The sequence below is a fragment of the Heterodontus francisci genome, chromosome 1, assembly GCF_036365525.1.
Source record: "Heterodontus francisci isolate sHetFra1 chromosome 1, sHetFra1.hap1, whole genome shotgun sequence".
Lineage (NCBI taxonomy): Eukaryota > Metazoa > Chordata > Chondrichthyes > Heterodontiformes > Heterodontidae > Heterodontus > Heterodontus francisci.
Genome location: NC_090371.1, coordinates 208,832,671 through 208,860,014, shown reverse-complemented (window position 1 = coordinate 208,860,014; position 27,344 = coordinate 208,832,671). Strand labels below are relative to the sequence as shown.

Genomic DNA, 27,344 nt, shown 5'->3' with positions numbered 1-27,344 from the left:
AACTATCTTACAAAACCATAAATGCCAGTCCAATTATAGCAACTTATGATGAAAATGCTGAGCACTATTTTGTAACCAGTGATTATGGAGCATTTTCATTTTAAACAAACGAACTGGATGGATGTTTTAATACTTGAAAGTCCTAGTGACGCTAACTATATTTAAAGTGACGGTTTGGATTGCCGTTTTAATATTGCGGTATGGCCTTAAATTTGTGAAATTTTCTTGTTCAGTAACATCCTGCTAAACGGATTTCACAAGACTGACATTCTTACATCTAAATAATGTAACTTCCCAAAAATAAAAAAAATGTTAACACGGGGACGCATGATAAATGAGTAGATAGTTCTTCGAATTTTACTGAATTATAACAAAATCTTCACTTGCATCGGAAGATCGAGTAGTGGGTAAACCGTCCAAATCAGAAATGCCCTCGTTTCCTCTAATTTGCTGTACGGGTTGTTAAAAATGACGTCGTGATTTTTTTTAGCCTTTCAAATAACCGAACAATTATTTACTTATAACAAATCGGGCATTCAACAGGCTTCAGAACTCGTCTCGTTTCACTTCTCCAGCTTCTGTCGGTAATTAAAACACCAAACTGGCGTAAGTGTGAAGCCTGAGGTTATCAACAAATCTTATCAGAGACTCAGATCTGGTAAGAGCTTGTCAGTCTGTTTTGGTTTCGGGTGTTCAGGACAAACAACAGCCTTTTAAAAAAAATGCCCCAAACTAAATCGTACGTCACGATTCGGAAGAGAAAGAAAGGGAAACCATGCTTTAAAAATAAGCTTTAAGTCGTCAGAATTGAATATCACAATTGCATTGCTGATACATGCATTTATTTTAAGTATGCTACAGACATGCTATGAAATTAAGCCATTTTGATGACTGTAAAGCAGAGGTACTATTTTATTAGTATTCTAACGGAGTGGGAAGGGCACTGTGGTCTTAATTTTAGAAATTGGTTATATGCATGATTGAAGCGTGGCCCTCGTTGTTATGTAAATTTCAACTGAAATCCAATTTAGGTATCGGCCCAGAAGAGCTTTAAAAAATCGCACATTACAACTAATTTTTTTTGGAGCCGAGGTGCTTTTTCATTTGACGATGTGACATGAAATTCTAGAAGCAAGTTATCCAAAAGTGTTAAAAATATATGTATAACAATACTTTGAATATATTTTCCCAAGATGATTGGAAGTGTTAACTATCTTTCTGGCTCTTCGGATGTTTGTTTCATCTTAGCACGGTTTTACAGTGCAAGTTATACAAGTCTAAATTCCCACTCGTACCCTGAAACCAGACAAATGTTAATCATCAGTAGTACTGGTTTACGGTAAAGTATGAATTAGATCCTGAAAACACATTTGCTTTTATATTCAATAATTTATAAAAACTGATAAGGAAAACCTGGCAGTAAGTCTGCAGAATAGTTTACAGTTTATCTCAACGTTCTTTAAGTATAGAAATGGGGGGGGGGGGGGGGGGGAGACCCTGCAACATCCAGTCCAAACACACCAAAACACTGCAGCTTGCTTTAACTTCAATTTAGCTGCGTCCACGTTTCAGACTGGTGCTATACGTAATCCATATTACTAATGATATTTAAAAGTAAAGGTTATTTTAACTCATTTAAAACATTTTAGTATTAGTTTGTGCATTAACAAAAGCTTTTTCGACTTTTTTGTATTTTGACAGCGCCCCAGGCTTAGAATAGGAATTCCTTCAGCTTGCGCAATAAATTTGAACGTTGTGATAAAAAGGTATTTTTATAACTAAAAGATACAAGGTATCACACCTTTCAAAACTAAATACATCAGAAAGTCATACTTTTACCCGCATCCCAAAAATAACATTAAAATATCAGACTGAGCACCATCACAAAATCCAAGATGTTTCCATTGATATTTCTGAAAGCAAAACGCAGGCCCAAACGCTACCCAATACGGTCAGACTACACAACCTTGGTGGATACCGCGGAAATGTCAGCTAGATGACCCAGCTATGGCACTATGGGGAAAAACATTCCAACTTGTTGGGCGATTTTAGATACAAAGCAATATTTTGCAACTTCAGAAACCATTATTAGTTCTCTTGACGTGTCTTACAATGAGGCATTGATACTCAAGTGAGGTCGATACAATGAAATTAAGTTTAAAATCAATGTCGACTTATTCAAACGTAATTAATAATGGGTTTCATTCCAGCTGTTGTCAGTTTTTAAAATGCAACTGTAAACCAAATAATAGGGACAACCATAAGTTAGGAAGATTATAGTAATAGTTGCTGAGCATAAAAAAGCGTCTTAATCGTAAAACACGCTGGATCTTTGTGCTTGACGAGCGAATACTAGCTGTGAGGAACCTCTGTCATTATGATAACTGAAAGAGGTAGAATCTTCTAATTATGGATGTGATTAGAAAGGTATTAGCATTTCAAATTTATTTGCATCTGGGAATAGGAAATGCATATTAAATTCATAATGAATACCTTTGCTCTTAAGTCCAGACACGCATAAGACTTAGGGCCGATCAAAAGGCAACATTTTCAAAATAAAATGTAATAATTTAACATATTGCATTGTAGCAGACAGATGAAAACAGTTTTATGGTCTAAAACATTCAATAACAGGCAAAAGTGATTATTTCAACTTTAAAAGCCGTACATTTAACAGATGGAACTGAATTCTATTATAAAATATCTACTGCGATAATAGTAGAGCTGGTTCTAACAGTAGTATGGTGGCTAAATCATTGCTATTTTGCTACTTGCTTATGAATGCAAGAGTTCCTGCCTGCTGATGCACATGAGGCAACGTTGTGTGCATCAGCAGCTGCTCTGGGGTTAAAATTTCGTGTATTTAAGAGCTGTCATTTAAACTAAGTCCCAAATGTGTCAGCGCCGTCTTACCTTGGGGTCTAGTTTTTTATAACCGGGATCATCGTCGTCTACCTCGAAGTAGAGCTCGGAAGACGTGATTGACAGCGTTCCCTTAGCAACTACAGCCGGAGCGACGAGCTGGACAACAGTGGTGAAATTCACAGGTCCTGGAAAGAAGTGAACAGGATGGCTTACTAACAACTGTTAGCTTTATTCAGACCAAGTAAGAAAAAGCTTCATCAAAAATATGATTTTGCAAGCAAATAGAAAGGCACTAAGAAAAACATACACAAACAAATTTGAAAATTAAACAAATCACAATACACCCTGTATAAACATTACACTGGTGATGTATTAAGAATCGAAAACGTTTGGTTTTAGCGCAGCTGGGCCTGTACAGCGAGATCTTTGCAAAGGAATTTTCTGTAATTACAATCAGTTCGTTTACACATTTTGATTTAACAATTTCTAGGATGACCCGTTAAAATGTAGCTAATTTGTTTACCATTACCTAAAATTCATATAAACTTACATTACAGTTAAAATATACATTTTACTTAATACGTTTTGAAATGGTCAATACACTAGAATTGGAGTAATGATTGTCGAAGTCGCATTTTATTTAACCCCCTCTCTATTTGCGTGCAGCTTTTATGGGAATTGCCGTTGTTTTGAGATGCTAGAAATCCATATTTCACAGCTGCCCAGTTGGTATACAGCTGAATGCACTTCACTGTAATAATCACTAAGTACAAAGCGATTTATAGGAGGATTATTTTGAAACAGCATTGAAGCATTCGATATAAACATGCAAAACCGATGTGCTTTATCTGTTGTGCTCCAAAAGACAAAACTATAAAAGCTATGTGAAGGAAAAAGGTGACTTTTTATATACTAAAAAAAAACAGCGTGTTTAACCCATTTACGTCATAAAATATTGCACAATGCAACAACCTACAGGCTGAAATAGTAGCAACCACTATTTTGTTCTACATTTATTTTTAATATTTGATTCAGGAAATATATAAACTAACGCTGACCATCCATGGTAACTGAGTTCGAGAAATTTAATGGACAATAGAGCTTTCGCAACACATTTTTATGAATTTAATAAAAAAAAAGCGCCCCTGGGCCATATCTCAACTGCGGCCTGTGCAGATTTCAGAGGCACTAAATTTCGCTACTACACTGATAGCTTTATGTTAAAAATATATACGAGATCAAATCAGGTTCACGCAGCGAACTGGTGGAGGTAATCATTCTGTGAGTAATTGCCAAAAAATTTCCAAATTAATTGCCATTTTCATTGATTGCTTAGACCCGAGTAGTCTTTAATCTCTCATCAATCTTAATGTATGCCACCTCGACAATAGCGGGCGATTCTCATGTGAGATTAGAGCAGGATTTGCCCTCTATTCCCAGTCTACAATATACTGTTTGCAGATGGTCAGCAGATAGATACAAAACCGCCTTGATTTCCCCAAGCTCTTTCAAAAATGGATGGAATCACCATCTCGTGTTCTCTGCCGTCTCGCCGTGCCCTTAATGCATTAACATGTAATACAGGAGAGAAATAACATTTTTCAATCACGGTGAGACATTCAATTACAACGAGAACACAGCAGCCATCTGCAATGATCTGGCATTGCACGCAGCCCAGGAGCTCCTCTAGGAGACTCCTGATAACTTGCAGTTAATTTACACTACAGACTTTATTAGAAAGGATTACTGCTTAATCCTATTCCCAATGTCAAGATTTTATAATTAAACCCTGCTCTAACCCCTTTACATTGTCGACTGCGAATATCTGCGCTATACTGGGAAAGTGGCTACATCGCAAAAGAATTTCACACTTGTTACTTTACTTGAGAGCCAAGTTGAAAAACAAATTTAAGCACCAAATGAAGTTAGTTACCTACCCATATGCAGATTAAATAATTTAAAAAGAGTTCCAAAATGAAGCGCTTATACAATGCGTTTTAAATTAACGTGGCTGTCTCTAAGTCGTGTTGTAATGCAAAAGATCCCAATCATATCGGCATAACACGTCGTTGGGCTTTATTTCCTTGAATTGTACTCACTAAATTCGGTTTCGAACACTATCGTGATGAGTTATCAAAATACAACACGATTGTTAATCTCTATTACCGCTTTAGGAATATTCCTCCCAGTACGACAAGCTATTTCTCTCCCTTTGCCTTCAGACTAGCAGCCCACTACGCGCCACCCCCCCCAGAAAAAACATGGCCACAGTTTTGTTTTTCTGCCCGCTCTCAGCGGCGACAGCAATCCGCTCCCAACACCACCCTATCGAAAAGTGCAATCCTCCTTTCTTGCACCCAGCCGTGGCAGTTCTCCCATTCCCTCTCCAGCGCTAGCATTTAACCTTTCCAATTCCCATCGTGGTATCAAAGCTCCGTCCCCATCCCCACAGCCATAAGTTGCAGTAATGTCACCTGCCCCGAAATTCAGTCAGAGAGAAATACTTCGGTAGCTTTGTATAGGGCATCCTAAAGAATTGATATCACTACACACAACGACCTGACCATTTTCTTCTTTTATATTCTTGAGAAATCTTCGACCAAACTCCCATCTGTCCAGAGCTATCCCTGGAGCTATCTACCGAAAAGCGACGACATTTTAACGCTTTCTCATGCGATTTGAAGCAATTTTATTTATTAGGGGTATTATTTCTAACCCCCCCCCCCCCCCCGTTTCAGTGGTATCACGTAATTAAGACATTACTCCCCAGATAACTGATGAAGATGAGGAATGAGGAAATACAATAGAAATCAGATACAAAGAGAAATCCCGAAATTGAAGCCATTTGTTTTGATGTTAAACAATAAGCGCACACGCCATGCGGACATTTACGTGTGTCACATCTGAATGTTGTGGAGGATAACCTGTAAATGCATTTTGTGCAACAGCTAAATAATGATAAAGAAGTGGAGCTTGTTTATATTTACAATTATCGACTGGATGGCTTTTCGCCATATTTCTATAATCAGATTTGACCAAAACTAACTACATTTCACGACGATTGAGCATTTGTATGAACCGAATCAGGCAAACCACTGTATGGTTGAGTATGTAATGGGTAACGCTGGGACTCGGTCGCTTCCGCTTGCATTTTTCTTTCGAAGACCTGCTTTTTTTTTTAGAGGGTTAGGAGTTGGGTCTGAACATAAAGTTATTGGCGACAAGAAATGCCATGTCATTGTCGTTCTGAACATTTAAAAAACTCTGGACAACCATGTCATTACAATGCAAACTTTTCAAGGTGAGTAGAAATAAAGTGCAAGGAGACAAATCAAGCACACAGGGAAATATGGAATGTCAAATGCTAATGTAATGTTAGAGCTCCTGATACAATTGCGAAGGAAAATGATCTTTTTATTAGCTTCATTAGGATAAGGCCAATTCATCACTGTCCCAGCAACAGTCTCCGGCCTCAGCCTTGTGAAATTACACAAGGAGCTTTAGTTGTAACGTTAAGCTGGTGTAAAGAAAGACAAATTATTTTACCGGCCATGTTATCAATCTCCTTCTCTTCCAGTGAAGTGAGCGCATCGTCGTCTCCCTCCAGCAGAATCTCGCTCTCCGAGTTCTGGTTGCCCACAGCTTGGGTTCGAATGGACTGTCTGCCTTTAACCAGCACATCATCTTCAGAACCTGCCAACACAAAACCCAGGCCCGTGAGAAATTAGGGAAGTCGTGTCCAAACAGGATCGCAGTCAAAGATCTAATAACCAAAAAAATATCGTTTACAAGGGATTTGTTCAACATTTCATTAAAAACGATATATTTCCATCTCTGTGCAACGTTTATATTTTCTACTTCAAAAATAGTATTTCTATGAGAAGTTACACTGCTGGTACGAGAAGCTGCAATTTTATTTTAAGCAGAGCGAGAAGAGCGTTGCTCATGCTTGAATTTCATCATTTCGTCTTCATTTAATAACTGGCATTTTTTCTATGGATTTATAACGCGACCGATATTCAAATCGAATCGTGTTCACCAGATCACAAGTTGTGCATTTCTACCGTTTACACAGAACCAGATCACTACAGGTTATAGCTTCAAGGAGAGCCGCTGTGCCTTTCTTCAATCTGTTTTATATCACAACAGATCTGCATTTCATACAAACAGGGCAAGCTATGGAGCGGCGTTATAAAATTCATACGTCAGTCGCATTGAACAAAATAAAACTAAAAACACCGAGTAGAAAAGCAGCTTTGTAAAAATACCACGACAAAACAAAGCAAGTAACTATTATTCGTGCGTTCCATGCGACGGAGAAGTAAAATTATTTCCCCTTTTTAAAAAGGAATCCCGTTACAACACTTCATCTCTTTATTCCGTGTAATATTAAATACGTAAGAGTAAAGTTAACACACTGTAAACCTTAGTCTTAGAGCCCTTAACCGTCCTTCGTCACAGGTTTCACGTGAGAACAAATTATCAACCCATGAAGTACCCTTTTCAGCAGCTATATAACGGTTGTACATTTTCACCGTCCCCAATAGTTAAATTTTGCTCTGTGGTCTTCCAATTGTAATTACTCAAATAACACATGTATAAGTACTCCAAAACAATTTAACGCCACAGAGATTAAGGGAAGAAAGTCAACTCTCAAGATTTACCGTGCAGAGATGCTTCAAATTCTTGCTCTATTTGGCAAAAATGATTAAGATCTGAAAGACAACCTACTAAACCCAATTCACACTGATTTTAGATACAAGGGCACAAGTCAGAATGACATCAAACAATATATGGCAGCTCGCTTTTTTGCTTTTCTTTATTAATAGGCGATAACATTTATGAAATGCAAAGAAAACGTCAATGAAACCCTCGCTGGGATAAATAATTTAATTTAGTACAATAGTCCGTAACAGAACGTATAAAAAAAGTTGTTTAAAGCGTTTAAAATGCCAAACCGTTTTTGTCTGTTGTACAGGAATGAACCATTAAATGTTACATTAAAGGCTAAAATGATTAGATTTTATATCAAATAGGGAGATGAAACACTTTTGTAAAAAAAAAGTTCACCTGGTGATTCTAACAGGCAATGTTTAAATGCAGACCTGGTAAATTTCAGTTTTCTAAAATTTTGTTTTAAACTTTTTCGCTTTCAATAAAGCATTTGATTGGATCACAAGCTGTATATAAAAACTGTATATAAAATATGCACCTAAAACATAACATTTCTATTAATCTTAGAATAAAAAAAATTAAGTACATTTAAAAAAGATTCCACAAAACAGTTTGGCCGAAGTAGCTCAGAAATTGCTCCAGTCCCTAATTCCCAATAGTTAGGGTTGTTCTGAATACTTAGTTGCAATATTTTAAAAACATAGTTCGAGCCATTTAAATGTCTGATATTTTCAATAAATTGGGAGGTTAAACACTCTGTAAAAAAAAATTTCACATTTTCACAAATACAGTTGTTACCAGGAAGATCTTAATTTAATTACTTAGCAAAACTGCACTTTCAGAATGTTTTGCTGCATCAAAATATTTCTTGTAATTGTACCCAATGAAGTATTCAGCAGGGTGGGTACGGAGGCTTATGAAACAGGATCACATTTTTCGAATCAACTTTCTCCTTTACCTCCTGTCATTATCACTCATTAGAACACTACTTCACAATGCTAAATTCCTAAGAGACTACTTCTCAGGAAAGAAAGAGGAGAAATATCAAAACAATTACAACCCTTAGATTTTTGACAGTTCACAAACTAACACAACCTAAAGTTTCCTAACCATTGTTACTTCCAATTTTTTCTATATTTACCATGTGGATCTTATTTACTAAAAGGATTTCCTACTATTTCACCTTTTAATATGTTTCTACTTGGCAATGCATTGGCAGATATTCAAACATCTCTTCATATAATAAAAGCAAAATACTGCGGATGCTGGAAATCTGAAATAAAAACAGAAAGTGCTGGAAATACTCAGCAGGTCTGGCAGCATCTGTGGAGAGAGAAGCAGAGTTAATGTTTCAGTTCTGTGACCTTTCATCAGAACCGGCAAAGGTTAGAAAGGTAATGGGTTTTAAGCAAGTGAAGTGGAGGTTAGGGGGGGTGAGGGAAGAGAACAAAAGGGAAGGTGTCTGATAGGATAGAAGGCCGGACAGATTAACTGACAACGAGGTCATGGGACAAGGGCAAAGAGAGTGTGACCTCTGTCCTATCAGACACCTTCCCTTTTGTTCTCCTTCCCCCACCAACCCCCACTTCACTTGCTTAAAACCAATTACATTTCTAACCTTTGCCAGTTCTGATGAAACGTCACAGACCTGAAACGTTAACTCTGCTTCTCTCTCCACAGATGCTGCCAGACCTGCTGAGTATTTCCAGTACTTTCTGTTTTTATCTCTTCATATAATGTTAGCCTTCATGTTAGTTGTATCTTAAAATATCGCCACTCTTCAGCAAATTAACAAAATACAGCCACAGTAATTCCCAATTTTCTTCTCCATTATGTACTCTTGGTAGTGCAAATACGTTCTTTAGAGGAATGCAAAATATCAGTACTGAGCATTACGCCTATCTTTCACTGTTCTATACTAGGGCAATGAAGTACTCCACATCAGTACATCATTACTTAATGCACAAGTAGAGCTTATATACACCACATGCTCATCAACATCAGGCTGCCAGAAAACTTCTTTTAAAATTAGAAAACAGTAAGCAAGGTCATGTCGATGTTTTACATCAAAATTTAAGTGCTGGGCATGTAATCTTTACATTCAAAAATATTTCTTCACCCCAATTTCAATTACGCTGCAGCTGATGTACAGCCCAAAATGTGAGACTTAACTTCTTCAGATGATGTCAAACCATTCGTTGAAACACTAATTGCCTCTAAAGTAAGTCATACCACATCAACGCCAAACAGTTCTTCAGAATATGTGATATGACTTCATGATGATCCAAATTTAACTATATATATATATATAAAATATACACACACACACCAAATGATACAAACCTATAACATTTCAATTATCCACATTTGCTACATTATTTAATTGGTCTACATTGTTGTGTTTTCTTTCTCTTCCTTTACCCTAGCTTTAATATCTGGAAAAAGCATAACATTTCTTATAATTATACAGCTAGAGCCTCAACAATTTCTGAAATGCAACAAATACAGAAACATTACATCTCATTTTGGTTCATTCCAGTCTAGCAAAGCTGTGTTTACTTTATCAAAGTCATGCTTGCCACAAAAAATATGCAATTTGACTGTGATTATCTCAAGAAAACAAAGCAATTCAATCAATTAGCATACCACAGTAATACAGTCCCTCGTGGCATGGTAAATCAGTCACGTCTCAAATTTGTCTTCTAAATACAATGCTGTTCTTTTTCCAGATTGCTTTACAGCATATATGTAAATATTACAATATAATTTGGTTAATTAACAGCTCAAATGGTCTCCTAAATTCCGCTCAATTGCAATAAGATCATTTAAAATAATCTATATAAAATAGCAAATTATCAAAGGTCTGAAAAAAACAACTAGTAGAACAAGACCTAAATTGTATTCTGCAGTCTTAAACTAAGCAGCTCAGTTTGTGTAAAGACAACAAATCATAAAGTATTTTTGTAAATTGTTAATTCAAAAGTGAAAAAATTGCTTGCTGTGGGGGGAAAAAAAATCCCGTACAAATATTTAACATGGCCTTCCTGCAATTAACTCTCCTTCGAGGTTCTTTAGTTAGCAGCAGCATTACAGTATTCCAATATGTACCACATGCAAGGCTAGTTACAGCTCAAAGCCCAGCAGCGGGTTACAACACTTTTAGAACTTTCAATGTGGTTATTAAAAAACCCTGATCTGTCAGTGTAAAAGCAAATAAAATCCAACATTTTAATGAAAAGTATTTTCAGCTTCACATAGACAGAAAATGAGTCAAATCATCACAATCAAACTCTGGCAAGTGCTGTAAAGCTGTATTATAGAGATTGTCTCACATGCTCCCGCTTTGCACCAGCTGCTTAAAAGCTTAAAAAAGGTCAAAAAATGAAGTTTATAAAAAGCCAGCTCTTTATCAACATTAAAAAAACACTATTCAGATACCAGTGGGTAGAGCTCCAAACATACAAGCTCCACTTGTTTAACCAGAAAAATGCTAAGTTGGCAACATAACTCAGTTTGCTATTGTTCAGAGATGGTGCCTGTATCTACATTATAACCACCATAGAACAAAGCCCAAAATAACAAATCCAGCATTATATACTAAAATCTAATGCATATAACACATTTAGGAAAATAAAAAAAAACAGATTAATGTAACGATTTATGTTGTGCTACAAAGGACAAAGTAATCAATCCATGTAGCACACAGATAGCACCAATAGCTACAACACAAAAGGATCCAGGCATTTTCTTTTACCAGAATCCTTTAAATGCTCTTAAAATCAGCCCTGGGAAATGCAATTAAATTGTCAGAATTAACAAATTTGTTTTTAACAAGAGAGTGGCCTGAAGTACAATGGTGGGTCTGGTATTGATCGGCAGCACAGGGAACATTATTCTTCAGGTATTTACTCTGCCACCTCTACACCAGAGACCTTACTTCAGTCCAAATCAATCCCCAAAAAAGATGTCTCTTTTCAGCAATAAATACATAACTAGCCTCAGCAGAACTACATTGCTCTGGGATATTTTTATAGTGAACTGTTCTAAAGTTCTAGCCTGGTTTTAAACAATTGCATATATATCCAGGTCCACAGAGTAAAAGCAGATCTCTCTAAAAAGCTATTGTTAAAATGAGAAATATCATCATAAAGAAAATGAAAGTTTTGGAGAAATTCTTTCCATTATTAAACAAGGTAAACATGATCTTGTTTTAAATGCCATAATTTATAAACATTTATGGATGGCAAGACATTGCAACCTAAATAAAACAATTTGACAGGCAAAGCTTTCTAAATCATTTCATTCATTCAATTATGTCTCCCTGTAAATGTAATTCAATTTCTAAATTAATCCATGTAAATATTGGTTCATATTCACAAAATCAAACTCCAACTCAATATGCTGTGTAGTTGATGTTATAAAATAGCAAGGCCACCACAAAGAAAGGAAGGCTGGAAATTTGAATAACGTAAAATAAAACTGTGCAAAAATTCTGGTTTACATATTTCTAATTCAAAATATTCAAAACCTACAGATCTAATTTTATGTGGCCGTACTAACTTTTAACACCAAATACACAGTGTACTGAGTTGGAATTTGAAATTAGGTGTATAATGACAGTTCCCATTTCACACTGTTATTTTGAGAATGATGTGGAGAAGCTGCACTGTACTCAAAAACAGGAAAATCGCTGTTCTGTGTATGTGCTTGTAAATGCATCCACAGAGTTCTGCTTGCCAGTGTCAGAATGCTGGGTAATTTTCAGCTTGTTGGTGCTAGAATATTCATGAAATACTTGATAGCTGAAAAGAACTAGTCAACTCTTTGGTAACATGAAAAATGTTATTTAATGCTGGGCTAAAGCTCTAATTTTCAGATTAGTCAAACTACTATATTTCAGGTGAAAGGACAACCTACCTTACTAAAGAACAACCTGCGATATGTCTTTAGTGTGCAATAGAAGGCCAGAGAAAGACAGAGACATGGAAGTGACACCACAAAACACTCAATGCACAAGAATAGATCTTTTTTCTTTTTTCCTTCCAACTCATTTTATAGACCTGGATTCTACTATAGGGTCTAGACACTAGGATACTGGACTAGTTTTTTTGCGAACAACATAGAAAAGCTTATGCAGTAATTGGTTGGCTTAAAAGTAGAAGCTAAAACCTATTACAATTGTGGGGAGGATACAAAAAGTCTGCAAAGGGATATAGATAGGTTGTGAGTTGGCAAAAAATCAGCAGATAGATTATAATGTGGAAAAATGTGAGGTTGTCCACTTTGGTAGGAAGAATAGAAAAGCAGAATATTTAAATGGAGAGAGACTGCAGAATGCTGCAGCACAGAGGCACCTGGGTGTCCTTGTAGAAGAATCTCAAAAAAATGTCAGGCTGCAGGTACAGCAAGTAATTAGGAAGGCAAATGGAATGTTGGCCTTTATCGCAAGGGAGATGAAGTCTAAATGCAGGGAAGTCTTGGAACAACTGTACAGGACATTGATGAGACCACACCTAGAGTACTGTGTACAGTTTTGGTCACCTTACTTAAGGAGGGATATATTTGCACTGGAAGCAGTTCAAAGAAGATTCACTAGGCTGATTCCTGGGATGAGGAGTTTGTCTTATGAGGAAAGGTTGAGCAGGTTGGGCCTATACTCGGAGTTCAGAAGAATGAGGGGTGATCTTATTGAAACATAAGATTCTGAGGGGGCTTGACAGGGTAAATGATGAGAGGATGTTTCCCCTCGTGGGGAAATCTAGAACTGGGGTCACAGTTTAAAAATTAGGGGTCTCCCATTTAAGACAGAGATGAGGATGGATTTCTTCTCTAAGAAGGTCATTTGCATTTCAAATTCTCTTCCCTAGCGAGCAGTGGAGGCTGGGTCACTGAATGTATTCAAGGCTGAGTTAGAGAGATTTTTGATTGACAAGGGAGTGAAGGGTTATGGAGGGGCAGGCAGGAAAGTGGAGTTAAGGCCACAATAAGATCAGCCATGATCTTACTGAATGGTGGAGCAGGCTCGAGGGACTGAATGGCCTACTCCTGCTCCTATTTATGTTCATGTTTCAATTATTCTGGTTATATTTAAACCAGGGATATGGCGGCAAAGTGGGCTAATATATTGTTCTTTCACTTAAGAGACATGGTTTGAACTCAGCCCGAACAGATGGGAGAAAAATCTCCCTTTGATGATGGATCTCTAGGGTCATAAGTGAAATAAATATAAGTTGCCTCAAATCTAACTCTCAGAAGATGAGCCCAAGGTACAAAACTGCCCATAATTTGCCACTAATTGTGTAACTTCACTCAAGGAGGCTACAGGGATAGATGGTGTGAGAAACAGAAATGAATGCTTTAGTTAAAGGGCAAAGGATGCTAAACCATTAAGGACAATCACCATCTCGGCTGGTATCTGTTTCATAAATCATAGTGAATATGATACTGTTTGAGGTACAATTTAGAAAACAAACACATCTCAACTTTTAGTAGGAACATGATTTCTTATGTCAATAATAAACTATAAGGAAGTAAAGGTGTAATAGGCCATTTTAACTTCCGAATAATATACTGATGGATCCTTAATAACTTACACTGGAAAAATAGTAACATTTAAAAGGGATTTGGATAGTTTTTTTTTTATTATTTAGGAGATACAGCACTGAAGCAGGCCCTTCGGCCCACCTAGTCTGTGCCGACCATCAACCACCTATTTATACTAATCCTACATTAATCCCATATTCCTACCACATCCCCACCTTCCCTCAATTCCCCTACCACCAACCTATACTAGGGGCAATTTATAATGGCCAATTTATCTATCAACCTGCAAGTCTTTGGCAGTGGGAGGAAACCGGAGCACCCGGCGAAATCCCACGCGGTCACAGGGAGAACTTGCAAACTCCGTACAGGCAGTACCCAGAATCGAACCCGGGTAGCTGGAGCAGTGAGGCTGCGGTGCTAACCACTGCACCACCCTATACTTTAAGGGAAAAGATTAACAGGGCTATAGGGAAAGAGCAAGGGAGAGAGATTAATTGGAGAGTTCTACCAAAGAGCCGGCACAGAAATGGTGGGCAGAATGGGCTTCTCCTATGTTGGATTATTCTATGATTCTGATTCTGTGGAGCAACCCGAAAAATCTGGATAAACAACGAAAAGAATACACAGTACTAAGGATCTAATTCAAAGGAAAATGAGAAAATGAGTATGAGAAAAGCAAAGAAAGGCTGAAGCAGAGCATAAAAATGCGAGAGTGGAAGGTAAGAGATTAAGACTGCTAAAGGAAAATTTATAGAATATATAGCTGGTACAGAAAAATCAACATAAAATACATGAAAATTTAAGAGTAGCGGAGAAAATGAAAAGCCATGTTTAAAAAACCCAGACAATGCCGAATGTAGTTTTAGTTTTTAGTTTTAGTTTTAGAGATACAGCACTGAAACAGGCCCTTCGGCCCACCGAGTCTGTGCCGACCATCAACCACCCATTTATACTAATCCTACACTAATTCCATATTCCTACCACATCCCCACCTGTCCCTATATTTCCCTACCACCTACCTATACTAGGGGCAATTTCTAATGGCCAATTAACCTATCAACCTGCAAGTCTTTGGCATGTGGGAGGAAACCGGAGCACCCGGAGGAAACCCACGCAGACACAGGGAGAACTTGCAAACTCCACACAGGCAGTACCCGGAATTGAACCCGGGTCGCTGGAGCTGTGAGGCTGCGGTGCTAACCACTGCGCTGCCCCTTAAGTGCTTGTGACAAAAGAAGCAAATTTAAACAAAAAGATCTAAAATATAAAGAAGTTCAATGAAAAATTCACTTTCATCTTGTGGGGTAGCCTATAACTAAATATGGCAAGAATATAGAGCTATAGCATTGTATTCAAGTTAGCACAATTTTTATCTGCCTATTTTACTTTTGAACAGTGAATGTGTTTCAAATGAAAATCAATGGCTGCCACAGAAAGAAGAATTGACAAGGCAAAAATGCAGAAATCAACAATCGATTAAAAATGGCGACCACATGACACAGGTGAATTAGGGATTTCTACTGAAGTGAAGTTGGTGCTCGTGCAGGAAAGTTCTATACTAAGAAGACTAGCATTTATATAGCGCCTTTCATGGCCACCGGTCGTCTCAAAGCGCTTGGGGCATGGGTTCAAAATCCCACCATGGCAGCTGGAGGAATTTAAAATACAATTAATTAATAAGCAGTTGGAATTGAAAATAAAAATTGAAATCTAGTCTCAGTAATGGTGCCATGAAACTATTGATTGTCGTAAAAACCTTACTTTAGGGAAGGAAATCTGCCCTCTGAAGTGGCCTAGCAAGCCACTCAGTTCAAGGGCAATTAGGGATGGGCAATGCTGGTCTGCCAATGATGCCCATTTCCCACGAAAGAAAAAAAATATATAAAGTTGAAATCTCATGATGATTTGGAGCTTTAATAGGAACAGGGTTATCAGGCCAAATAGTATGATTGGGTACAGTGATTTATCAACATTTTCGAGTGGGGGGGGGCTAGAGTCTGCCTGCAATGGATGAAGTTTTGGGGTCCAGCAGTGCTTTGAGTGGGGCTCTGCAGCGTGGGAGCATGTGGCAGGTCATGGGATCTGAGACCATTGTGAAGGGGGAACTGGGAGCATGAGGAGTGATCCTAAGGTCCCAGAGATAGAGATATAGATACACACATGCATATATGGATTTCCCCCCGCTCTTCTGAAGACGCTAAGCTGTGCTATGACACACTTCCACTCACAGCCGCTCTTTGGCCCTTGTCCAAGTGGGCATTCTTCATTGTGAGCCAAGAAAACAAGCATTCGAAGCACTATTTGATTGTGGGAAGCATCACAGCCAGATCCAATCTGTCCCCCAATTGACATTCACACATGCACACTCAGCAGCTGGAGTTACTGGACAGCAATCAGTTGTGTTGACTAATTTTTCCCTTTCTCAGTTCCTGGCTATAGAGCATTTATAGAGCTTTGGCTACAAGCCTGGTTGAGATCATCTAACTCAACACACGACCAGGCACAGCCCTGGTCTATACACAGTGTAGATCCATATTCGGCAGCGCACTTACCAACTAAGCCATTCTGGGAGTAAACAACTAGACTTTAAACAGTAAAATGTTCACAGCGGTAGGAGTTACTGAAAATCAGTACTTGTGATAGATTGATTACTCACCAGTCAAGCCTCATACGTTACTTTAGTGTGTACCAACAGAGGCCTTATGCTAGATCCATCAAAGGCTATTGTAAGACCGGAAAATAGCAGACAAGTTAGAACAAGTTAGATGAGCGTGACAATGACCTAAACATGAATTTATGTGTGCTTGTAAGTACTGCATTACAATACAGTTCAAAAACCAAGCATAAGACTATATCTATACCAACTAAACAGCAATTAGCACCTGATTTTTTAATCAGCAATGTTGACAAGTACAAGCTGCGGTCTACTATGTGCACAGATGCCAAAACTGCTAACATCTCAGAATCAAATGATTTTGTCACCAACCAAAGGTGAGCCCAAGACAAAATAGAAAAGATATCTTTCTGGTTTACACACAGATTTTTGACTAGGATTCTGCAAGTGTTTCTTATGATTATTATACCGCATCAACCTTTCACATCCTTTTGCTGTTTTCCTCATCTACCTAGTGTACTTATTGTCTCTTTTCTATTCTCTCCAACACAAAAAGTTTCCATGATACACACAATTTATGGGAAAACATTTATCTGTAAATAGCAGAATTTTATTTCATCTTAAGCTCTGTTTTTTGAAAGGTAAAGGTGTAAATGCACTTCCCTTCAACTTTGCTGAACTCCCTGTGCAGGGATCGTTAAATACTCAAACTAAAGGCTGGCATGTTTTGGAATTCAGTCAACTGCTTATAAGACTGCCCCATTATAATCTGGTCAGTTTTGCTAAAAGGTGGGAAACCTCCTCACCCAAGATTTACACAGACACTTTGAAAGCATCTTTGTATTACAAAATGGGTACATTTTATATGAGAAACAACCAAGGTGAAGGGTAGAAGGCACATGATGCAGGATGCCAACATGGGTGAAAATTGGAACAGAAAAATGGTAAATCATGAAATAATGGTTGAGTAGGTGGCACTAAACATGGGCTTTGAAAGCCTGATTAATTGGAGGTGTACAGAAAAGCTGAAGAGGTAAAGAACCCCATAATTTTGACAGAATAGGAGGCTTTGCAGTGAGCTGAATTCAATACAATAAAGTTGCAAAGAGAATGAAAAACATGTAGCTCAGCACATTTGGAGCTTAAAGGAAGCAAGAGCAAAGTTCAGAGATGCACAGGCTGTAGTAATATTGGTAAGATGACAAGAAATGTTGAGAAAGTAAAGAGGTGGAGGGAGGGAAAGGGGCTGGAGTCAGGAGGTGAGAGAGGGTATGTTCCTCAAACGAGCTTTTTTCTTGTACTTTGCCCAGGTTTATTTGAGGTGCTAGAAGAACTAGATATGGAAGAAGTAATAACATCTTAAACAAAAACCTTTCTAGAGAATTATAAGTAACTGAGGGGGAAATTGAGTACACAGTATTACAATAAATCTTGTATATCACTTCATCATGCCAAAACGTCTCATCATTAACACATTGGAGGAGATTTTAGACTTCCATCTGAAATGGCACAACAGCAGGCAGAGTGGCTGTGCAACTCACCCAAAGCCAGCCCAATTTTGGGGTTTGGCCTTACTTAAATCCTGCCAGTTTGCTATGGATGCCTTGCAGCAGCTTGCCAGATGTGGGAGGATAGAAACTTGGATGGATTCCATGATGAACTGAGTCTGGGGCCAAGGTTCCCTCTAAGCTGTGCAGGTGTGCAGCAATCAGGAATGTGCTGTGCAGGGAACAAACAGGCTGTGCACAGCAACGTTCCCTTTAAGATAAGCACATGCACAGCCATACATCAATCTTAAAGGGACCACACAGTGCAACAAGCTGTCGTGCGCAGCAAACAGAAGCTAGAGGTAACATTGTCTGGGGTATGCTGAGGGGTGGGGAGGCAGGGTAGGTTGCCTAGGGATTTTTACAGGCTCAGTGGGAGCCAAATACAACAGTTAACTTGAGTAAAAGAATTCTGACACATGAAGGAAGACTGAGGGTGAAGCCCAAGATAACATGGAATAACTACTGGTTAAATTTGCAAGATACATGAAGAAACTGTGAAGAGGAGATTTTCATTGAAGGGCACAGAGATTACAATATAACGATTCAGTTATTGCAATGCTAAAGGATTGGATGGCATCAGTGATATTTATAAATTAACAAAAATATTCAAGTTTATCAATATTATGATGGCTCATAGCTTTCATAAGTGTGGAAAGTGTAGGTGCTAGAGCTAAAAGAGAATCATCTTTCATAGGATATGGAAACTTCCATATAAACAAAGTTCCGGGGCAAGAAAAAATGTACAAAAATAACGTTTCAAACCTTAAACAGTACATTGTAACTACAATATGCTATGCTATTAAGTGGCGGATAGGATCAAGGAAAACCCTAAGGCTTTCTATAGGTATATCAGGAATAAAAGAATGACTAGAGTTAGATTAGGGCCAATCAAGGATAGTAGTGGGAAGTTGTGTGTGGGATCAGAGGAGATAGGGGAAGTGTTAAATGAATATTTTTCGTCAGTATTTATAGTAGAGAAAGAAAATGTTGTCGAGGAGAATACTGAGATTCAGACTACTAGGCTAGATGGGATTGAGGTTCACAAGGAGGTGGTGTTAGCAATTTTGGAAAGTGTGAAAATAGATAAGTCCCCTGGGCCAGATGGGATTTATCCTAGGATTCTCTGGGAAGCCAGGGAGGAGATTGCAGAGCCTTTGTCCTTGATCTTTATGTCGTCATTGTCGACAGGAATAGTGCCGAAAGACTGGAGGATAGCAAATGTTGTCCCCTTGTTCAAGAAGGGGAGTAGAGACAGCCCTGGTAATTATAGACCTGTGAGCCTTACTTCGGTTGTGGGTAAAATGTTGGAAAAGGTTATAAGAGACAGGATTTATAATCATCTTGAAAAGAATAAGTTCATTAGCGATAGTCAGCACAGTTTTGTGAAGGGTAGGTCGTGCCTCACAAACCTTATTGAGTTTTTCGAGAAGGTGACCAAACAGGTGGATGAGGGTAAAGCAGTGGATGTGGTGTATATGGATTTCAGTAAGGCGTTTGATAAGGTTCCCCATGGTAGGCTATTGCAGAAAATACGGAAGTATGGGGTTGAAGGTGATTTAGAGCTTTGGATCAGAAATTGGCTAGCTGAAAGACAGAGGGTGGTGGTTGATGGCAAATGTTCATCCTGGGGTTTAGTTACTAGTGGTGTACCGCAAGGATCTGTTTTGGGGCCACTGCTGTTTGTCATTTTTATAAATGACCTGGAAGAGGGTGTAGAGGGTGGGTTAGTAAATTTGCGGATGACACTAAGGTCGGTGGAGTTGTGGATAGTGCCAAAGGATGTTGTAGGGTACAGAGGGACATAGGCTGCAGAGCTGGGCTGAGAGATGGCAAATGGAGTTTAATGCGGAAAAGTGTGAGGTGATTCACTTTGGAAGGAGTAACAGGAATGCAGAGTACTGGGCTAATGGGAAGATTCTTGGTAGTGTAGATGTCCAGGTACATAAATCCCTGAAAGTTGCTACCCAAGTTAATAGGGCTGTTAAGAAGGCATATGGTGTGTTAGCTTTTATTAGTAGGGGGATCGAGTTTCGGAGCCACGAGGTCATGCTGCAGCTGTACAAAACTCTGGTGAGGCCGCACCTGGAGTATTGCGTGCAGTTCTGGTCACCGCATTATAGGAAGGATGTGGAAGCTTTGGAAAGGGTGCAGAGGAGATTTACTAGGATGTTGCCTGGTATGGAGGGAAGGCTGAGGGACTTGAGGTTGTTTTCGTTGGAGAGAAGGAGGAGGAGAGGTGACTTAATAGAGACATATAAGATAATCAGACGGTTAGATAGGGTGGATAGTGAGAGTCTTTTTCCTCGGATGGTGATGGTAAACACGAGGGGACACAGCTTTAAGTTGAGGGGTGATAGATATAGGACAGATGTCAGAGGTAGTTTCTTTACTCAGAGAGTAGTAGGGGCGTGGAACGCCCTGCCTGCAACAGTAGTAGACTCGCCAACTTTAAGGGCATTTAAGTGGTCATTGGATAGACATATGGATGAAAATGGAATAGTGTAGGTCAGATGGTTTTACAGGTCGGTGCAACATCGAGGGCTGAAGGGCCTGTACTGCGCTGTAATGTTCTAATTCTAATTCTAAACATGGAATCATACTTACTCTTGACAAATTAGTTGTCTGGTTGGAGTGACAGGAAGTCATCCAGGATTTTTAAAGAATATGAAAACAGGCCATTTGACCCAATATGAGCTGGTGCTTTAATGAAAACGGACACAATTTATCTAGTTTTTAAAAAATATCTGTATTTCCTCATACCAAGCAGCATCCTGGTGAATCTGTGCAGCATTCTCTCTAAAGCCTTAATATTCTTCCTATAGTGTGGAGCCCCATACTGCACATTGTACTCTCGCTGAGGTCTTAAGGCTTTACATAGGTTTTTATATCCTATACCACATAACTAAACTCTGGATTTTATTATGTTTTTTTTCTACAGCCTCATCAACTGAGGTGCTATCATTAATGTCCAGTGAATCTGTACCCCCAAATCCCTCTGCTCTTCCATATCAAGGCTACTTCCATGAAGAGTATAATGTGTTTTTTTCCAAATCAAAATGCATTACTTCACATTTACTAACACTAATTTCCATTTGTCACTTTTTAGCCTCCTCCTCCATCTTACATCTATTTGCAGCTTCCTTTAGTTCCTTTTACATTCCACGCTCCACAAAGAGTTAATCTAACACTGTTGCCCAGATCCCACCTGCACTAAGTTCCACTCACTATCCCTGCGCTCACTGATGTACATTGGCTCTAGTTTTAAAATTCGCATTCCCATGTTAAAACCTTGTTGGTCTCACCCTTCCCTCTCTCTGTAACCTCCTCCAGCCATGAGACCTCTGAAGTCTTTCAATTCTGGCCCTTTGCACATCCTTGATTTCAATCGTTCCTCCATTGGTGACATATTTCCTATGTCAATTGCTATTTCTATCGCATGCAACATAATACATATTGCAAAATGCTTCACAGAACAGAAACAAATAAGCAGTAATAGAAGAATAGATGCACTGGAGACTCCAGTAGGAATACCAAAGGTTACAGATTGAGAAGCAAGGCTGAATCAGATTGCAGAAGTAGGTTGGGGGTAATGTCATTGATGGATTTATAAATGAAGACAAGGTTTTTGAATTCAATGCATTTGGAGTTAGGGAGCCAACAGAGGTTCTTTTTTTGGGCCTCCTTATCTCGAGAGACAATGGATACGCGCCTGGAGGTGGTCAGTGGTTTGTGAAGCAGCGCATGGAGTGGCTAAAAAGGCCAATTCTAGAATGACAGGCTCTTCCACAGGTGCTGCAGAGAAATTTGTTTGTCGGGGCTGTTGCACTATGTATAGATGTGATGGTGAGTGGGAATTAGGATGTGGGTAGCCAAATTTTTGATGAGTTGGGAATTTCCTTCGGGTCAGGAGGTTGATGAGGAAGACATTGAACAAATAAAGCCTGGAAGTAACAAAAGTATGGATAAGTCTTCCCAGTGGCAGTGGGGTGATGCAAGGACAGATGCAGCTGAAGTTGTGGAGGTTTCCTTTATGTGCAATGTTTGCAAATAGTTCCCTATGACTAGGAGCAACAAGATGGCAAAGATAAGCAACAATATCAAGTCTCTTCCAAAACAAATTGGAAAGAACTTTTTAATACCAATAATTAGAGATAAGAAAAATGGAATCATGTAGCATTTGTGTTAAGACTGTTAACAAAATGTTATTCACAGTCACACTGGAAGAACTTCCTTGCAGATCCCCATTATTCTACTTTTTCCAGTATGACATGCAGACTCAAATGATGTTAGCCAAGTTTGACCTAATTATTGCCAACTGCTGACCTTGTGAGGCTCTCTTGTATTCCTCAAACAGCTGACAGTCCTGCCAGTCCCAAGTCATAACCAGTCTCCTTTCCATTTATTCCACGTTTCCAATCTTGCACCAGATTCTAATATGGCCACCATCCTTTCGTGACCTAATTGCTCTACTGGCCAAAGTGAGTAAAGTAGTCCTTTTTTCTCTAAGTTCATTAAGTAAAATAACTGAAGAGATCAGCACATGAATCACACTGATAATATGTGGGCTGTAGTCAGAAAGAGTGGATAGACTATATGAAGAATACATTATGGGAAAAGAAATAGGAAAACTAAGTATGAAATTTATACAATGCATTTTTGCATTGGATAATGTATGTTTTCTTCCCTATTTTTCCTCCTCTCCTCTCCCTGTACTGCAAGCTCCTTCAATCAAAAGGACAGACGAGCACCGACTTCCAGATAACTACATCTCACTTATAGGCTCCAAATGGCTTCATAGGATCCATGTTAATAGATTAAAATAAAAGCAAAATACTGCGGATGCTGGAAATCTAAAATAAAAACAAGAAATGCTGGAACCACTCAGCAGGTCTGGCAGCATCTGTGAAAAGAGAAGCCTTCCGAAGAAGGGTCACTGACCCGAAACGTTAACTCTGCTTCTCTTTTCACAGATGCTGCCCGACCTGCTGAGTGGTTCCAGCATTTCTTGTTTTTATTCCATGTTAATAGACTTGCTTTTGAACTTGGATCCCAATCAGCAGATGCCCAAAACTAGAAAATTCACAGCAAACTGTTTATGACTGTCTAATCACAGATGTTCCTGGTTGAGCTTTAAGATTGAAGATGATGCACATCAGATGAAAATTTAAGAAGTTTATTGCTGCTGAGAGACTATAGCCAAAGTACAGTTCTGCGGAGGTAAGTGTCCGGTTCCTCCTGTTAGGATCTGGATAGAGAACATAAGTGGTAGGTAATATACTACTATCTTGTCAATGTGCTGTAAGTATTGAATGAGGAACGTAGACTTTGGGTCAAAGTAGCAGGAGTTTATTTACAGGGGTCTTCTTACTAGGATATCTACATGAACACTCTGAGTGGCATGAGGTACAGACTCGTGACATCACATCCTGTGATGATGCTTAAGGTCTATATACATAATCTACTCTGCAACAGCTTATGTACATTACACTACAGGTAGGACTTTAAACTTAAGATTTTCAAATTGGCAATATTTAAATGATGATTTTAACCCATTTATTTCAAATGGGTTGCCTTTGACGTTAAAATAACAGCAACTAAGTCCAGGTTGTAGTATTTGATCTACAACCAGAGCTTATGGAAACAAATACTAATCTGAGTCAGAAATTTGGATGGACATTGCCAGTGCACTGTATCCAATTCTAAATAAAAATTCAATATATAATCTCAAGATGTCACCAAAATAAGCATATGGATTTGCCTTAAGCTGGGAGAACAGTCTGACCAAATGTTAGTGAGTTTCCTGGAATTTGAGGAGATCCACTTCGCAGAATATATGTGCATGCATTGAGGTTATAAGTTTAAAAAATGTTTGAAAAAAAACTAGCGATGATCCCAATTGGCATGAGGAACTGCCATTTTGTTGGCATAGCATCGTAGGGAAAAAAAATCAAAGTAAGCATATATTGTAGGATGCCAAATCTATTCTGCAGCTAAAGATCTAAGTAGTGCCTTACTCAGAGTAAAGTGCAGAGTAGGAAGAAAGAGAGGGGTGGGGTGGGGTCAGGTTAGTGGAACGTTGATGGAACTGATTTTAGAAGGCTTTGTTACAGTAGGATCTCAACGATCCCAGAGACATCAGGCTGCAAATTTCTTCCATTTATTATTATAGATCTACTGAGTAGTGAGACATCCAGGAAGTCATAATGGTGCAAATAACCTAGTAGTTACCCTTGACACTCAACTGGTCCCTTTCCATAAATCAACTTGTCAGTTGAAGGCTGGATGAGACACAGTACTTGCTGTTTTTATTTTTTGGATGTCAGAATCCTCTGCATAGTGGTCATCCTCTGATACAGCTATACACCTAACAGAGCTAGGTATCTCAAGAACAAGAAAAAAAGACTTTTGTGGGTGACATGAATTGAATATGATGAACTTGGAATCCTCGTTCCTCATCTTTTAAGTTACCCTATTAATTAGGGGGAACATTTATAGGAATCTACCTAGTCGGAATATTGCCACTTAATTGTCAGCAAGATTTTTGCATCTGGATTGAAACATACTCAGAAGTAATGGCATTATTAAAAACATAGTTAAAGAGATGGGTCACCTACATCCACACAAGGGACTGAATCATCATCTTATTAAGGCAAGCCTATTGTCACTGTGTTCTGTTATTGATGAGTATTGAACTCTAATTTGTGCCTCTGGCATATGTCCAATATTTACAGCATCCGTGCAGAAAGGGTCAGTGATGTTATCACACCCTGTTAGTTTGCACATTTCATTCTTAGGGCGTGTTCCCACAGTAGGATGGACTGACCTCAGCCCAAATGTTAGAATAACCACAAATCTATAATATTTTTCAACAATCTAACTGTGCTAATCTGTCTCAATTTATATTCGATAGTTTCTGCCCTCTGAGGCTCTCTTTGCTTTTCGGACTAAAAGACTAGCAGAATGTGGGCTGATATCACTGGAACACTGCACTGTAGAGCGACACTATCTTAATCTTTTTACAGCTTATTTGTAGAATTATGCACAAGGTCCTCAAACTATGATGGTGTATTTTTGGCTATGAAAAAGTATTCCATTATTTTAAAGTTTTGAGTACTCTTTGCTTCTCTGTGAAGCACAGCTCCTGAAAATAGCCCTGAGCCTATTATGATGGACTGTGCATGGACATACTTGGAAATTTTCCAACAGACAGCAGGAGCCAAGTGCCTATACTGTGCATTACAGATTGCTTACCAGCAGAGGGCTGTCTGACATATTTGCATAATCCTTTCTACTGCTCAGCATAGTGGGGAAAGTCTTCGCTCGTGTCGCCATAAACAGGCTCCAGAAGCTGGCTGAGCATGTCTATCCTGAGGCACAGTGTGGCTTTCGAGCAAAGAGATCCACCATTGACATGCTGATCTCCCTTCGCCAGCTACAGGAGAAATGCCGTGAACAACAGATGCCCCTCTACGTTGCTTTCATTGATCTCACCAAAGCCTTTGACCTCGTCAACAGACGTGGTCTCTTCAGACTACTAGAAAAGATTGGATGCCCACCAAAGTTACTAACTATCATCACCTCATTCCATGACAATATGAAAGGCACAAATCAGCATAGCAGCGCCTCATCAGACCCCTTTCCAATCCTGAGTGGCATGAAACAGGGCTGTGTTCTCGCATCTACACTGTTTGGGATCTTCTTCTCCCTGCTGCTCTCACATGCGTTCAAGTCTTCAGAAGAAGGAATTTTCCTCCACACAAGATCAGATGGCAGGTTGTTCAACTAAGACGCACGTCTAAAAGCGAAGACCAAAGTACGGAAAGTCCTCATCAGGGAACTCCTCTTTGCTGACGATGCTGCACTAACATCTCACACTGAAGAGTGTCTGCAGAGACTCATCGACAGGATTGCGGCTGCCTGCAACGAATTTGGCCTAACCATCCGCCTCAAGAAAACGAACATCATGGGACAGGACGTCAGAAATGCTCCATCCATAAATATCGGTGACCACGCTCTGGAAGTGGTTCAAGAGTTCACCTACCTAGGCTCAACTATCACCAGTAACCTGTCTCTCGATGCAGAAATCAACAAGCGCATGGGAAAGGTTTCCACTGCTATGTCCAGACTGGCCAAGAGAGTGTGGGAAAATGGCACACTGACATGGAACGCAAAAGTCCAAGTGTATCAAGCCTGTGTCCTCAGTACCTTGCTCTACGGCAGCGAGGCCTGGACAATGTATGTTAGCCAAGAGCGAAGTCTCAATTCATTCCATCTTCGCTGCCTCCAGAGAATCTTTGGCATCAGGTGGCAGGACCGTATCTCCAACACAGAAGTCCTCGAGACGGCCAACTTCCCCAGCATATACACCCTACTGAGCCAGAGGCACTTGAGATGGCTTGGCCATGTGAGCCGCATGGAAGATGGTAGGATCCCCAAGGACACATTGTACAGCGAGCTCGTCACTGGTATCAGACCCACCGGCCGTCCATGTCTCCGGTCTGCAAACGCGACATAAAGTCCTGTGACATTGATCACAAGTCATGGGAGTCAGTTGCCAGCGATCGCCAGAGCTGGCGGGCAGCCATAAAGGCAGGGCTAAAGTGTGGCGAGTCGAAGAGACTTAGCAGTTGGCAGGAAAAAAGACAGAAGCGCAAGGGGAGAGCCGACTGTGCAATAGCCCTGACAATCAATTTTATCTGTAGCACCTGTGGAAGAGTCTGTCACTCTAGAATTGGCCTTTATAGCCACTCCAGGCGCTGCTTCACAATCCACTGACCATCTCCAAGCGCTTACCCATTGTCTCTCGAGACAAGGAGGCCAAAGAATCCTTTCTACTTGCATAACATCTAACTGGGAATGTATGTTACTGAGCAGCACTTGAAGAATCCAAAATAGAAGAGCATACAATTTAGTTACTTTGAGTTTTTTGTCTTTCACTGAAATTGTAATGCATAATGTAATCAAACAATCACAGTATAATTGTACATAGCATAGATAGTTATAGCATATTCCTCACTGAGCAGTTAGGATTTCTGCCAATCCTCGAGACCAATTCCAGGAAATGGCATTACCATTAGTTTTTACTGCTGTGCTAGTGC

At 39.2% G+C, this 27,344-nt stretch overlaps 1 protein-coding gene across 1 annotated transcript in view; it reads right to left on the bottom strand.

The window, feature by feature from the left end:
* The window catches only part of lrba (LPS-responsive vesicle trafficking, beach and anchor containing), a 1,007,923-nt gene that overhangs the window by 377,722 nt on the left and 602,857 nt on the right, over positions 1-27,344 (bottom strand). Inside the window, exons 38-39 of the mRNA XM_068041130.1 lie at positions 6,412-6,558; positions 2,914-3,050 (exon numbers count right to left, since the gene is read on the bottom strand). Of these exons, the coding sequence (XP_067897231.1) occupies positions 2,914-3,050; positions 6,412-6,558 (284 nt within the window). The remainder of the gene's footprint in view (positions 1-2,913; positions 3,051-6,411; positions 6,559-27,344) is intronic.